The 14716-nt window shown below is 39.3% G+C and overlaps 1 protein-coding gene across 1 annotated transcript in view; it reads left to right on the top strand.

The window, feature by feature from the left end:
* The window catches only part of vstm2a (V-set and transmembrane domain containing 2A), a 75177-nt gene extending 71598 nt beyond the window's left edge, over positions 1-3579 (top strand). The window contains exon 5 of the mRNA XM_070985953.1: positions 1083-3579. Within this exon, the coding sequence (XP_070842054.1) occupies positions 1083-1159 (77 nt within the window). The 3' untranslated portion in view covers positions 1160-3579. The remainder of the gene's footprint in view (positions 1-1082) is intronic.
* The last annotated feature ends 11137 nt before the right edge of the window (positions 3580-14716 follow it).

The raw sequence follows: 14716 nt of genomic DNA, 5'->3' as shown, positions 1-14716 counted from the left end.
ATGATGGCAGTTTGTCAGTGCCAAGGCGATGGTAGCTGTCCATGTAAATCCTTTCCACAACAGTCCGAAGACTGTTTACTGTAACACAATGTTTGCCATTGTTTTAAAAGCAATTTAATGACAAAGAAATAACCAAGATGTGTTTTAATGGGTTTTATGTATTAAACCGATGCATTTAAAGCCTGCTTTGCAGTCAAGCGGTGTGCACAGTCCTCATTGGTGACTGCAGCGATATGTACCAAATCTAATGGAGGAGAGGATGAAAAATGTAAACATGAAAACAAAAAAAGACACATTTTGTACCGCCTGATGAGGTATTGTGCACTTTATTGTGTCATGAGATAGAAAATACGTAAGGGTGTGAAGCCCTTCCAATCAAACAACAAAATTAATAGGATACAATTCACCTTTGCTTTCCAAAACTTTTAAAAGTCCCTGTTGGAAAATACTGTTAATCCCTTGTACAGTCTGACAACTCTATGGCTCTGGTTTGGTTAGATTTAGGCACAAAAATAACTTGATTAGGTTTAAGGGAAGATCATGGTTTGAGTTAAAATTAATAGTTAAGGTTAGGTGTCATGATGAAATACATTTGATCGGAAATAAATTGAGTAACTGTTAATGGATACAATAGCCAGACAAGAATGTCTCTCATTGCTACAAAAATCATATTAGCATATAAAAATCCAATATTTACATGAATCAGTCCAACTGACTGTTTTGAAATGGTTTCCCCATCACTTAATACAAAAAAAAAAAAAATCTATCTATCTATCTATCTATCTATCTATCTATCTATCTATCTATCTATCTATCTATCTATCTATCTATCTATCTAAATATTCTTATATTCTCTCATGCTAGTTGAGGGACTGTCTGGCCCTGACTGTTTCATGTACTCAAGCGTTTCTTGAAAGACTGAGACCATACATTTTAAAAGGTGTGACAAATCTTAAAACATGTTACGACGTATCGAAATATTGTCTAACCCAACAATTCTTTTTTAAAGTGTTGTGCTGGTCTATTCATTGAGCTATGGAAATCTGTGCTATGGTTAAATCCTTTGTTTCCTCTCTCCTCAGGTACAAGGATATCATCAAGCTATGGACTGGCTGTCCTCCTTCTGGTATGTGGTTTGGTGAGGGATGCCTTGTTGTAATTTGAAGAACTGACATGGTTTGCTCCCTGATCTCGCTCTCTCCACGTTTGCTCTCAGAGTGAACCAAAAAATTGCCTGTTTTATTTTTTCCCCCTCACCATGCGGACTACACAGTTGGCCCTCATTTCCCAGCCACTACTGCTCTTGTACCCAGCACATTGTCATTAGCCACTGTAAACACCAGTCACCTTTAAACCAGTTGGATTATCTTTTGTACAGACGTCGACACCATCTGAGGCACAACGCTCCGGTGTGAACGGACTGTGTATCTTGTTGGATAACTCTCATGGAAGAATGATTTTCTTATGGTTTCGCTGTTCCTGTTCATGTGTTCATTGCTCAGAAGTGAACAAGAAAAAAAGGAGAATCTACATTTGTGTAATATATATGATTCTAGATATATATCTGTTTTATTTGAAACACCTAGAATTACTGTATGTGCTGTATACATAGCTGACACTCTCCATATTGGCCATTGAACTTCATTGTGAATAGGCACTCCGGCCCTTTCAAAGAAGCAAAAGAAACTGAAGTACATGTTAATTTAGACTGTTAACATAAACCATCAGGTTAAAAAAAGGTTAAACTTCTCATTTTTCTTCAGCTGTATTGGCCATCCAAATTATCTGATGTGCATAATTTTACATCTTGTTAGTGATACATATACAGGTGTGCATGCTTATTAGTCTGAAGGCTTAAATGAGGGGAACATACGTTATTTGAGCTACGTAAGTCAACACTTGGAGTTCAGTGTTACAGTATGTTGAATTTAGCTTTATTTTAATGTGCTAGCTTTGGTGTGAAAAAAAAAAATAAATAAAATGTCCCTTGTCATTTTAATTTGTATTGCATCCTCAGTAGGAATAAAAAGGATGTCACAATTTATGAGTCATTCAAAATCTTGACATGTGACCATTGGATGATTAATTTTAATTGACCTGCGTTGTTTTTTAAATGGCATGCTTCAGTTGCTGTGCCCCTCCCTGGGATGTCTCATTATCACAGAAAGGTGAATGAGGACTCACCCACTTCGGATCATGAGTATTGCTAGTTCGTATTATGTTCATGTCAGCACACAAACACACAGATACAGATAGAAGTTTGAGTGGCTGGATGGTGACATGAGATGCAGTGCAACGTAGAGAGTAGGCTTGCTAATCATCAGCATTGTATATGATCCATGTTTGGGAGAAACAAGTTACTTTTGTTGAAATCCTCCGTCTTATATCTCACAGTAATATATTTTTAGCTTTATTTTCAGATGATATATCATAGAGATTTTTATCCGCGCAGAGCATTTATAAGCAAAACGCTTTGACAATCTGACACAAACACAAAGGTGTTTTTTGGTTTCATAGCGCAACAACTTCAGATCATTATCGTGATACAGTATAACCTCTAAAATAAATGGGATTCTTTAGTTGTTGTTGTTGTTGTTGTTAACTTTTGAGCTGAAAAGGAAATTGTGCACCATCCATCAGAAATGCAGATGTTCCAATTCAAACTGAAACATTTATGAATAATAAAGTAGTTGATTTATATCTCAAGAATCATACTGTAAGTGAATGTTATCCACCACAAGTATCATGCGGCCACAGTGCAGCAGTTGCCCTGCAATGAGATCAATATTTTATTTTGGTAGACACTGACTCCTAAGCACATTCTATTTTTTGCTCAGTTGATGCCCAAAATTTACACCAACTTAAGGAGACATTAAGCATGATTATGTAGTCCCTCATGTGCTGTATGATATAATCTAACATTCATACATAACATACAGATGTAATTGCCAATGATAATTGTGCTGTTTTGTTTTTTTGTTTTTCAAAGAGCAAAATACTCATGTCCCTTCAAGCTTTTATTCAGTTTTGTAGACAAAGTAAAAATCCCCCTCATATAATTGTACTGCATTTCCAAAGAACTGTGTGTGTGGGTGGGTGGGGGGGGGGACTTGTGGATTCAGCAGCACCGAGGTTCAAAGGCTGACAGAGTGTGTCATGCTTTGGGATCAGACCAGAGACATCTACTGATCAGCAGCTTCCAGCCTGGGTACAAGATGTATGGGCGATAGAGGGCAACCCTGTCTAATCCCTCAAGTTCCAAATAGCTTCAGGTTGTATTTGGACAGATAATCTAACTTCACCATGATATATATGCCACTTGGCTGTGACTGGGAATCGACTGCTGTGTTTTGAAATGAGACGTGTTATGTAATACGATTCAGAATGTTTAGTTTGCAGAAACGGTACACCTTATTTGAAGGTGTTGAGAATGGGATGTGGCTGTTGATTCTATTGGGAAAGTGCCACGGCACTTTGGAGAGCATGCACAGTTTGAGTGGACAGTTTGTCCAACCCTCATGTAAAAAGTTACAGATCTGTAAAACTTGTAAATGAAATAATCAGCATGTTAACATTTTTTTTTAAAAATCCATTTAAAAAGGCAGAGGCCAGTGATGTTCTGTACTTGTAACAATGGTGTCATGTACTCATATTCAAGTGTTAAAAAGTCCAAAGTGAATTTTCATCTCTTCAAAATGATCTTGGGTAAATTGTATTTGACAAAAAAAAAAAAAAATAATAAATAAATAAATAAATAAATCTATATATATTAAAAACATCTCCTTTATAAAGCTTTCATCCTAATCTAGGGGACTTGCCTGACTGTGGGTTCTTGCAACATAATGAATAACAAAGAAGGAGAGATTGGAATGATGATTGATTTGATATGATCGGAGTGATGAAACATGATGCTTGGTATCAAAAAAAACAAAAACAAAAAACATTTGGGTTGTGATGGAGGCTGAATTGCTTACAAGCAACAAGGTCTCTGTTGCCAAAGAGGTGAACAGTTCACAATGATGGCTAAAGCAGCAGTTCCTTCATCCAGGGATGTTATTTCAGAAACATCACACAAGTATTTTTTTCTGTTCTGTTTTATATGCCACCCTACTCATCCACTCTAGATGTATTTGTTTCTTCTATAATGTATTTCATTTCAATGCGGTCCTGTCTGTTTGTTGAGCTGTCAAAAATTCTGATGAATTATAGTTCTCTTTTCTTTGGTATTGTGTGAGGCTTCTGTACTGGAACATTGCAACAGTTTGTATTATAATGACGATATCAGAACAATATTTAAATAAACCATTTTCACAGATGAAATTCAAACACTGAGGGATTCCATCTATTTGGTTGGTAACATACTGAGCTACACAGCGAGTGAACCGGAGAGTGCTGACAACAGCAAAAACTGTCCCAGTTTCCAACTTGGGAGAGTTTCTTTTTTTGTGTGTGAGCTAAATCGCTTTTCATTTGATTGTACTACTAAATGTTACTCAAAATCAAGCCACCCTTCATTTATGCCACTACCCAGACATGGAGAAATGGAAAAAAACAGAATGGGATAACAGTCATATGAAACTAGAGAGCATTCCCTGAGTAAAATGCATGTGATTGCTGTGTGTCTACCCGCTGATTGGCATGATTTTTGGATGACTTTAAAAACTGAAAATTGATGTAATGTATTGGTTGAGTTACAGATTCTATGGGAAAGAATGGGAGCTTTAAAACAATTAAGCATTAGGCTTTAATGCATTCCACTGTATGACTTTGTCAGCGTGCAACAGTGTGTATTTATGGAGCTTCAAATACAGTGGGATTATATGGGCCCCCATAGACTTTAATGTGGTATATAACAAACAATGATGATAATTCCTGAACTGTAAAAGTCATAACAATGAGATTATGTACAAATAATCAGTGTGCAATACTACGCATAGCCAAATATCAGCACTGTTACACTGTATACAAATATATGAATGGGCCTCCACAGCCTTCGTGCATTACATAACTCATAAAATGTCATTAACTGTAAATGCCATGATAATAAAATTACATACAGTCTTGAATGCAATATATAAGTTTCATTAGCTCATAAACTGTAGATGTCATCATAATGAGGCAATGTATGGCTAATCAGTGTGCAATACTGAACATATTGAAATATCAGTTTATACAATAGAATTGCACAGGTGCTGTGTTATGAATACAATTAGACTGAATGGGCTTCCTTAGACTTGAATGCAATATATATATATAAGAATTTTGTGCAATTGGTCAGTGTACAACACTGAGCCTTTAGAAATGTAAATGCTTGCCCTGTGTACAATGAAATATGAGACTGTGTACAAGGATTGTATTAAAACATGAATAATTAATAAAGTAAATCAGTTATCATTATGAAAAGTAAAAGCACGCATGTACAAAGAATTTTACACAATTTGAAATATGAAATGTTCTCATTAAATGTGCAAATGTATGCACACTTGATGAAAAAGCTGGATGCTGCATAAAATTACTTATTTATTGATATATGAACATTTTGAACAGTTTTTTGACCTACTGGTGAGCAAAAAGCAAACAACAACAACAACAACAACAACAACAACAACAACAACCCCCCCACCCCCCCCCCCACCCCCCCAAAAAAAGGAAAAAAAAATCCAACATGTGCAGTGCAAACCCTGGAAACTATCTATCTGTAGGTTGAAATGGGCCTGTCAACTCTCATCATCCAGTCATCTCACTGAAAGACAAGATAGGGGAAAGGAAAATAAAGAGAGAGAAAATAAGATCCTCTTTGGAACAGTGGAGTGAATTTGGCAGCAGCGGCTCAGCTAATCAGGTTTGCTCAATCAGTGAATTCAGAATGCAAAGCAGGCAAAGTAGCAAAAGAGAGCGAAGGCAAGAGAGCTAGAGGAGCAACAATGCAAAATTAACCCTCTGCCCATGTTTGTTAATTCAGCAAGCAATGACACAGTTATTTATGTGGAGGCAAGAAGAGGGTGAAGCGCCAGCCTGCCTCTGGCACTCTAATCAGGCCAGTGGTCTGATTGCAGCACAAAGACAGAGGGACGGTGGAAATGATTATATTGTATGAATAAGTCTATTTAAATCTTGCATATTCAAATATCTTGTGCTGTGGCAGTGACAGTGAATCACAGATGGCCAAGATCTTTGTGTCTTCTTGTTTGCTCCTCTCAAGGAAAAAAAATAACACAGCGTGATACCCGAAGTTTACATTTTCAAATGCTCATGAAATATACATGCGTACATTGCCGAGACAGAACCCATGCTGAGTGAAAGAGCCACTGTGATTCCAGCCTTAATGCAGAGCACCCCACTGGTAGCACTGCATGTTACAGGTAATGTGTTCCCATGTGTTTCCTCACACCTCAAGGATGACATTGTACATCAAATAAAATGGGTAAGATCTAACCATGACAACACTGTCGGGGTGCAGTGGCCTAAAGGTTAGAGAAATGATTTGACTACAAATATCATGAAAAATAGGAAACAAGAAGTGCTGTCCCTCTGAACAACTCTGCTAAGCTTTATCTGCCTCAAATTCTAAAGTCTCACAAGTAGCCTCTTGGAGCTTATTATGCCCCCTGTACTCACTGATGAGCATGCTCAGGTTTGTTTTAATGTGAATTTTTACTGAGGAAGACAAAAGGTTATTTGGCACAAGGCCTGTTAGATAGCAAATATCTAAGAACAAGATCATCCTTTGAGGACCATGACTATTCAATTCTTAATGTAATGTGCTCTTGAGACCAAGCGTGGTACAGATGAATGGAAAGATAGACATCAAACATTATTGCCATTTGTAGAGCCCTGGGGCCTGTAGGGTAAAAAAATCAAATTTTACTGGTGAATTATCACGTGTGAATGTGTCCCTATTTATGATTATAAAGCACTTTTCTTTAAGAAACAGGAGCAAGAACAAACCACTCTGTAAACTTTACCCCAAACACCAAGGTTAAACAAAATCTATCATCTGCCCTTAGCAATGTGTGAAAAAGTTGTACGTACTGGCCAATTTGGATATCCCAGAAATGAATACAAATCTCCTGCATGCTTTCACAATTGCTGACCGGTACATCTGACTTAACAGGATGAAGGGTCCTCTGACACCATCTTATTGGTGCTATTGGGATCTGGTCGCTGGTAAAGTGCTAACAAGCAATTCTGCTCAAAGACATTTTAACAAAGGCAAAGCAATTGAAGGGCATTAAACTTTGCTAAAGTTTCTGCGGCTTGCCAATGTGTGTGTGTGTGTGTGTGTGAGAGAGAGAGAAAGAGAGAGTCTGTGTGTGAACAGTCCTGCATTATTTATTTGCACTCATTAAAAGTAATCAATTGAAACTGGCATTGATGTAAGGGTCTTTATTGGGCTTTCAAGAATCCGTCACTGTAATGTACCCTGTGACTTTCTAACCCTGCTTGATTGTTTTGTTCCACAAAACGCCCAAAGGAATGGAAATGTGTTTGTGCGAACCTATCAATGCTAAGCATCTGTCAATGCTGTGGGATTTATGCACCCCAAAGGTTTTGGAAGAAAAATCATATTGGCATATCAGCCAAAAATGTACTGCGGTGGGCTTAGGATGGCTGTCAATGACTGAATACAACAGCAACAACAACAGCCATGTCATTTTAAAGTGTGTGGATACAAAGCCCCAAGTTTAACCCAACATGAGAAGCAGTGTGAAGGCAGAATGGAAATGTGCTGCATTGCTATAAGTGAGTGGGTGTGCTTATTAAAAAAGGGAGCCCAAGAGAATTGGGTGTTGAATGTGTGTTGACAGAATGTGAAGCCTGCCTCATTAAACTCCAGAACCAGGGACAGACATGTACTGTTCTCCCAAGCACTTTTCTTACATGTAAACAAACAAATTAGCTCAATTCACTATCAGCCATTGAAATTAGAGATGTGTCGGTCGCGGACGAAACAGCTCCCACCCTGGGAACCGGAGCAAAGCCACTTTGTGTTTTTGCTCGACTTTTTTTCTGTTCAAGCTGCAAAGTGCACACACACACACCTGCACTAAGAAATGCTGAATTAAATATTTTTATTTGTACGAATTTGTGTCATTTATCAGATCAGACCCCCGTCCCCACCCCAACCCCCACCGCCGCCGCCAAAATCTCACTCTGAACTCAGTTCAAAACTTGAGAGCCCGGATTTTGGTGTTTAGCAATGCTAACATGACCAACAATGCTAACCATTGCACCGGCCGTTGGTCCATAGTTTGTTCAGTTTACGGTCACATCTCTCCACTATCTGCGAAAAGAAACTACTGAAGTGAAACGTCTGTGTTGTTGAAGTAAAGTCACCTGCGTAGTAAATATAAACTGCTGCTTAAATCGAATTTATGTGCATGATTGATTGAGTAAGAGAATGGATCGGGCTCCAATAACTTTTTAAAAGGTCGCAGTCCCAAAACATAATGCATGAATGTCCCTTCCATCCAGCAAGATTGACCTTCTCTTGTCAGAATACTATAAAATTCGCTAATCTTTCCTTTTATTGTGTCTGAGGATAACAAAGTGTCCTCCAGTTCAAATAACCCAAGCCATATTTTTTTTTATTTTGTTTTTCGTTAATGAGAGCATTTGTAATGCTCCGAATTTGTAAATATTGTATAAGTGTTTTCTGGAGATATTCTATTCTGACCTTAGATCAATAAAAGATTTTAACTGCATGTTCCGATTTAACAAATCTGTAATTGTATTATACCAGAGTTTGTCGATTGACATGTATTAACCAATGTGATTTGAGTGTTTGTCTGCAAGTCTGCATTTTGAAAATTCGTAGAGTGTATAGAGGTACAAGAAGTGATTCCATTTTTTTTTCTACAGTTTTCTCAAGTTTGCAGGGTATTGATTACAGAGAAGCATTCGTCCATATTTTTTATCTTTTCAAAGTGATTTATAAATAGGAGGGAGACGAGAGGCAGTGGTTCGAATGGTTTTGATTACATCCAAACCCACGTGGATTCCTGTCTCTCCATTGACCATGGGTATCCTTCATAAAAATACCCCCACTAAAAACATGCAAGAAGATCACCACCTGACCAATGATGATGACAAAGGAACTGGGCCCCGAGCGCCGGTCAGCTGGCAGCCCACCGCTCCTGGTCTGCCGCGGAGGAAGAAATGACCAAGGATGGGTCAAATGCGGAGAAAGAATTTCACATATGCATGGTATGTGCAGTTTCCCCCCCTAACTCTGCATGTTGTGTTCATTGTGACAGTAGAGGATGTTTCTTCTTCTTTCTTCATCTAATCAGGTTCCTTAATTGGGCTGCCCAGAAATAATATTGGAGGTTGGGTAGACCAAGACCTCCCATAGCTTCGGGCTTCATGAGAGTCATTAGGCTGATCCGAGGTTTTTTATTATTCCAAATTAATCTTGAGAGACAATTATTAATTGGTTTAAGAAATTCTACAGATAAATAACATGGAAGACATCTGGCATCTAGAAAAGAAAAATGAATCTTGGGAGAACATTCATTTTATTTATGTTTATTCTACCTAAGAGTGACAATGGCAGAGAAGACCACTTTAACAGCTCTGATTTAACCTTAAGTGTAAGGGGGGTATAATTTTCCTTAAATAATTTATCCAAATCTGGAGTAATAATTATACCCAAATACTTGAAGCCTTTTGGTGTAAAATTAAAAGCACAGGATGAAATAATTTTTTCAGTTGGTGTCATGTGTAAGAAAACAGCATTAGACTTTGTCTTGTATCCAGAATAGCTTCCAAATTCTTTAATTATATTTAGCAGGTGAGGTATAGAATTCTCAGGATTGGTGATATATAAAAGACTGTCATTTGCATATAAGGAAATTTTATGTTCGTTAGTGTCAAACTTTAAACCTTGGATATTAATGTTTCTTACACATGTTGCCAGTGGTTCAATCACCATTCAATAGCCATTTGTTATGACTGCGGCTTTAGGGCTGTTATAAATAGTTTTAATCCAATCAATAAAGTTACCACCCATTTTAAATTTACCCAGAACAGAAAAAAGAAAGCTCCACTCAACCCTGTCGAAAGCCTTCTCTGCATCTAAAGATAGCAAAAGAGAAGGCTTCTGCTGGTTGTTGATGCAATTTATTACATTCAGGGTTCTCCTTATGTTGTAAGCTGCATATCTCCCCTTTATAAAACGTGACTGGTCTGGGTTGATCAGTTTAGGTAGGATTGACTCCAGCCTCCTTGGTGATAATCTTATAGTCATGGTCCAGGAGACTTATAGGCCTGTATGATGAGCACTGCAGGGGGTCTTTACCACCTTTAAGTAGAACACTAATGTGAGCTAGGTTCATCGTTTGAGGGAGTATTTTTTTTATTTGTATGAATTTATGTGTCATTTATCAGATCAGACCCCCATCCCCACCCTAGATCTCACTCTGAACTCAAAGCTTGAGAGCCTGGTGTGTGTGTGTGTGTGTGTGTGTGTGTGTGTGTGTGTGTGTGTGTGTGTGTGTGTGTGTGTGTGTGTGTGTGTGTGTGTGTGTGTGCGTGCATGCGTGCATGTGTTGGGGTCTACAGTGTAGTGTTACATCTTTGATGCAAAGACGTTTGTATCCGCCATGCTGCAGTTCCAAATGTAAGTGCCATATGGAAGACCCCTCTAGCAAACTTCACCTTTCTCCTTCAAATCCTCACAGGTTTCCATAGGGGCATGAGTGAAGGAAGTGAACTCCATACTCAGAGGATGTGAAAGTGACACCCTGTTGTCATATCAGTTCAAGGTTGTTTTGGGGCATCTCAGGTACTGAAAACAAATCAGTGTCATGAATGTTGAAAGTGTGTGCAGTGATTAATAAAGTAAATCTTAATCTTAAAAAAGAAAAAGAAAAAGAAAAAAAAACAAAACAGGTCCCTTATCTTCTCACTGTGGTTGCCTTGTGAAGCTAAATACACTTTTAATATTAATTTTACATTTAAATGACAACAATGGGATTTTATGACAAACTCATGATATCTCAACTGTAAAGGTCCTTATAATAAAATTACATACATTTTTTTTGTCATTCGAGATGTCACATTATTTACTGTTTCATAGCAGAGAAATTCATCCATAATATATTTAGCCTAGCTTAGCAGAAAGAGTGGAAGCAGGGGGGAAACTATTAGCGTCTAATAAATTTACAAATGTGTGTAGTAGAACTGGCCTCTAACTGACCTTCTCCTCTCCTCTCTGCATTTCTCAGGACCAATGCAGTTGTAAAACAGACTAACTTTTAAGAATTATTTACCATCTGGAATGTCCACAAGTAGAGGTTATCCCATAAAAGGAAACAGGATGTCTGGGTCAGAGACATCTTACCAACGCTATTACTAAGAAGGGAAATTACCACCACCTTCACATCAAAGACTACCTTGCTCACAATGTTTGTCATGAGGGTCCTAAGGCTCCCTCATGATGGCCAGTAGGAAATACGGACAATAAAACTGGCCAGCAGAACAAAGGCCAGGCCTCAGAGTAATCCATAAACCAGATCATGCAGATGGGTTGTAAATTGGACAGCCCTGAAACAAACTGTTTGTAGATTTGGGTGCCTTGTTTTCTAGTATGCCAGGATAACTGAATCTCTATATTTGACTTGACTTTGGATGTTTTCACATTACTAAGCTCATAATCTGTATAATATCAATGCTTTTCCCGTATTTGTAGCTTATAAAATGACAAAGCTGTGATTTTTACTTTCTTACAAAATTTGTCTGACCACCATGGAGCCATCCTGCCATCTTAGAGTTCGTAGTGTTTAAGTTGATTGTGCTTTATGAGACATATCTTAATGTGGCAAGGAGGTGGTAAAAAGGACAGATACAACTCCTAATATTACTAGAGAGCTCGACAATGCCACCCTGGGAATTTCACCCAGGGAATTACTCCTGTGAGACACAAAGCACACAGGTTTGTGGTTACCAAGAGCACGAGACGTGGTTCCAAATTTAAAATACAATTTATTGAATATTCATATCTTCGAAAAACACAATACTAAAAACCATTCACACCAAAAGAGCACAAACCTAATCAGGGCTGAGGCCGAAGTGGATGGACGAAGGCTAGTGCAGGGGAGGGATCCACCAAACAAAAGAAGAAGCAGAAACTCAAATCACCAGGCACACGTGGCAGGCACACTCAGTGAAGAAAACCCACTCCCAGGGACACAGCAAGACAAGACGGGGAGGGAGGATGCCACCACCAGGACACCAGCACTGCCACCACTGGCCTACAGCAACTGAGAAGGAAGAGAATAAGGCTACGTTCCCACCAAACGCGATGAAACAAGATCGCGCTGCAAGATTATATACAAAGTCAATGTAAAGATGCGATGTGAAGCGTCATTTTGCCGGGCGACGCGATGGCCGCGATTGCGCGGCGCGATGGCCGCGATTGCGTGGCGCGATAGACGCGCTGGCCGCGAAAATCGCTCTCATCGCGTCGCGCCATCGCTTCATCGCTCGAGTTGAAATTATTGAACTTTTGCGGCGGATTCAGCGTTGAGATCGTCATCGACGTGCTGACGTACGGACGTGGTCGACGAGAGAATGAAATGGCGGAAGAAATGTTGTTGTTGGGCGGACTAGTGGCGCGACGCGATGACGCGTCAAGGGGTTTTTGTACCAGCGTCACAACTGGAGCGTCTGGCGCGACGCGATTTCATTTGAGGTGCGATTTGAGGCGTTTGGTGGGAACGTGGCCTAACACAGATTAATAAGATTGCACACACTTAAAAAAAAAAAAGAACCCAACAAAATCACCATTAATGGGCAGGTCCCAGATGTAAACCATATATCAAATAATGACTGCCCAATATAACTAGAAATAGAGAAAAATAAAGAAAACAAAACGAAACCAATTACCTTAATACAGGAAATGACTCAGGATTAACAAAATAAAACTACATAAATAAAATAAAAAAATAAATAAACCCAAGCGCAGTAACCAAGAAAAATAAAATAAAATAAAGTCAACCACTCATGCCACATAAAAGGACTCAGTCCTCAATAAATAAACGACTCGTTCTGGCCGTGGCGTGCGGCCAAACAATTTTGCGCAGAGGACGTGACGCCAATTCTCTGAGCGCCGCAGGACGCCGTACCGGCAGCAGCAGCGAGTATGCCCCGCTAACGCGGTGCACACAAAGCAGCAGCAGTCCGGTGAGGTGGTTACCAATAGCACCTGATCCAGAAAAACAACGTTACCATTTACTAAGTATATTAAAAGTGATACGGTTGCATGTTGCACACACATACCTTGTTAGCAGCAACAGACACTCACACACTGACCAGAGAGGGAGGAGGGGGCGAAAGGACTCCAGGCAGCCGCCAGCATTTACCTGTGACCACGTTAGAGTTAGCTACCTAGTAGCACCAACCACAACGCAAATACAGACATCCCAAGTCTCCCGGAAGTTCCGGGAGTCAGATAAAATATCCCGGATTTTGGACTATGCGAGGGAAGTTTTTTTTTTTTTAACAATGCGAGTGCGAAGTGCGAAGATAATACCTCGTGCATCATGCTCGGATTACTTGCGAAGGCACGAGAGAGAAGGGGAAGGAGGGGGCGGGGGGCACAGAGACTGTAGGCTACTTATGGAACCTGTGCATGCATTCTGCGAGAGCTCTGTTCCGACAGTGTTCAGCCTGAGCGGCTGGTTGGAAGAGAGCGCGCCGATTGGTTTGGTCAGCAAAATAAACCAATAAGCTTTCGGTGTGGGCGGGGTTCGGTTTATTTTCACCGACCGTAGTTATCACCACAGCCCCTAAAATTTCTATCACTCATTCAGCTCACGAAATGGCAGAGGGTGAATCCTCCAGTAAAAAAAGAAAATACAAAACTCATTTTACAGCGGAATATACGAAAGTATATCCATGTCTTGTTAAAGTGAAAAATGATGACACCGTGGCGAGGTGCACTGTGTGCAACAGTGACTTCAGCATTTCCCACGGCGAACTTAATGACTGTAAAAGACATGTCGAGGTATGCTAAGTTCATCACGCCATCACCTGTATTTTATTTAAGTAGGTTACAGTAGGCCTAAATGCTGTCATAAAAGTAGGCTGTAAAGACTTCTGTAAAGTATTGATAAATAGGTAGTTACTATAAATATAGGGATATCTAACTAGCCAGGTATCTATATCTAGCCCAGCTAAGCTTTAAAAAAAAAATGTCCAATTTAATATGTTGATAAATGTAGGCTAAATTAATTAATGGTAAATTAATGGTAGAAAATATGTAGAAATGATAGGCCTAATTATGTGATTTATTCTTTAGGGATCAAACCATATCAGGGAGGCTAAGTGCAGGGAAGGCTGCTCCAATATAGCTCAGTTCTTTTCTGGAGAAAAACAAAGTCCCACTGAGAAGGTCACTGCAGCTGAGGTGTATTTCACATCATTTGTTGTGGAACACAATGTGCCATTCAATGTCTGTAGGCACACTGGCAAGTTGTTCAGGAAGATGTTTCCAGATTCAGACATAGCTAAACATTATGCCTGCTCCTCCACCAAAGCCACAGCCATAATGAACCTGGCACTGGATCCTGAATGTTCAGAGGATATGTACAAACTAATCCGCACAGAAAAAAAGGCCATACAGTATTTTGGTTGACGAAAGCAATGACATCATGTGTGAGAAAGAATGTGCTATTTTAGCCAGGTACTACAGTGAAGCACAGGATAAGGTGGC

The sequence above is a fragment of the Chaetodon trifascialis genome, chromosome 18 (genome assembly GCF_039877785.1).
Source record: "Chaetodon trifascialis isolate fChaTrf1 chromosome 18, fChaTrf1.hap1, whole genome shotgun sequence".
NCBI lineage: Eukaryota > Metazoa > Chordata > Actinopteri > Chaetodontiformes > Chaetodontidae > Chaetodon > Chaetodon trifascialis.
The sequence above is the reverse complement of the archived record's forward strand: the minus strand, read 5'-3'. Positions and strand labels throughout refer to the sequence as shown.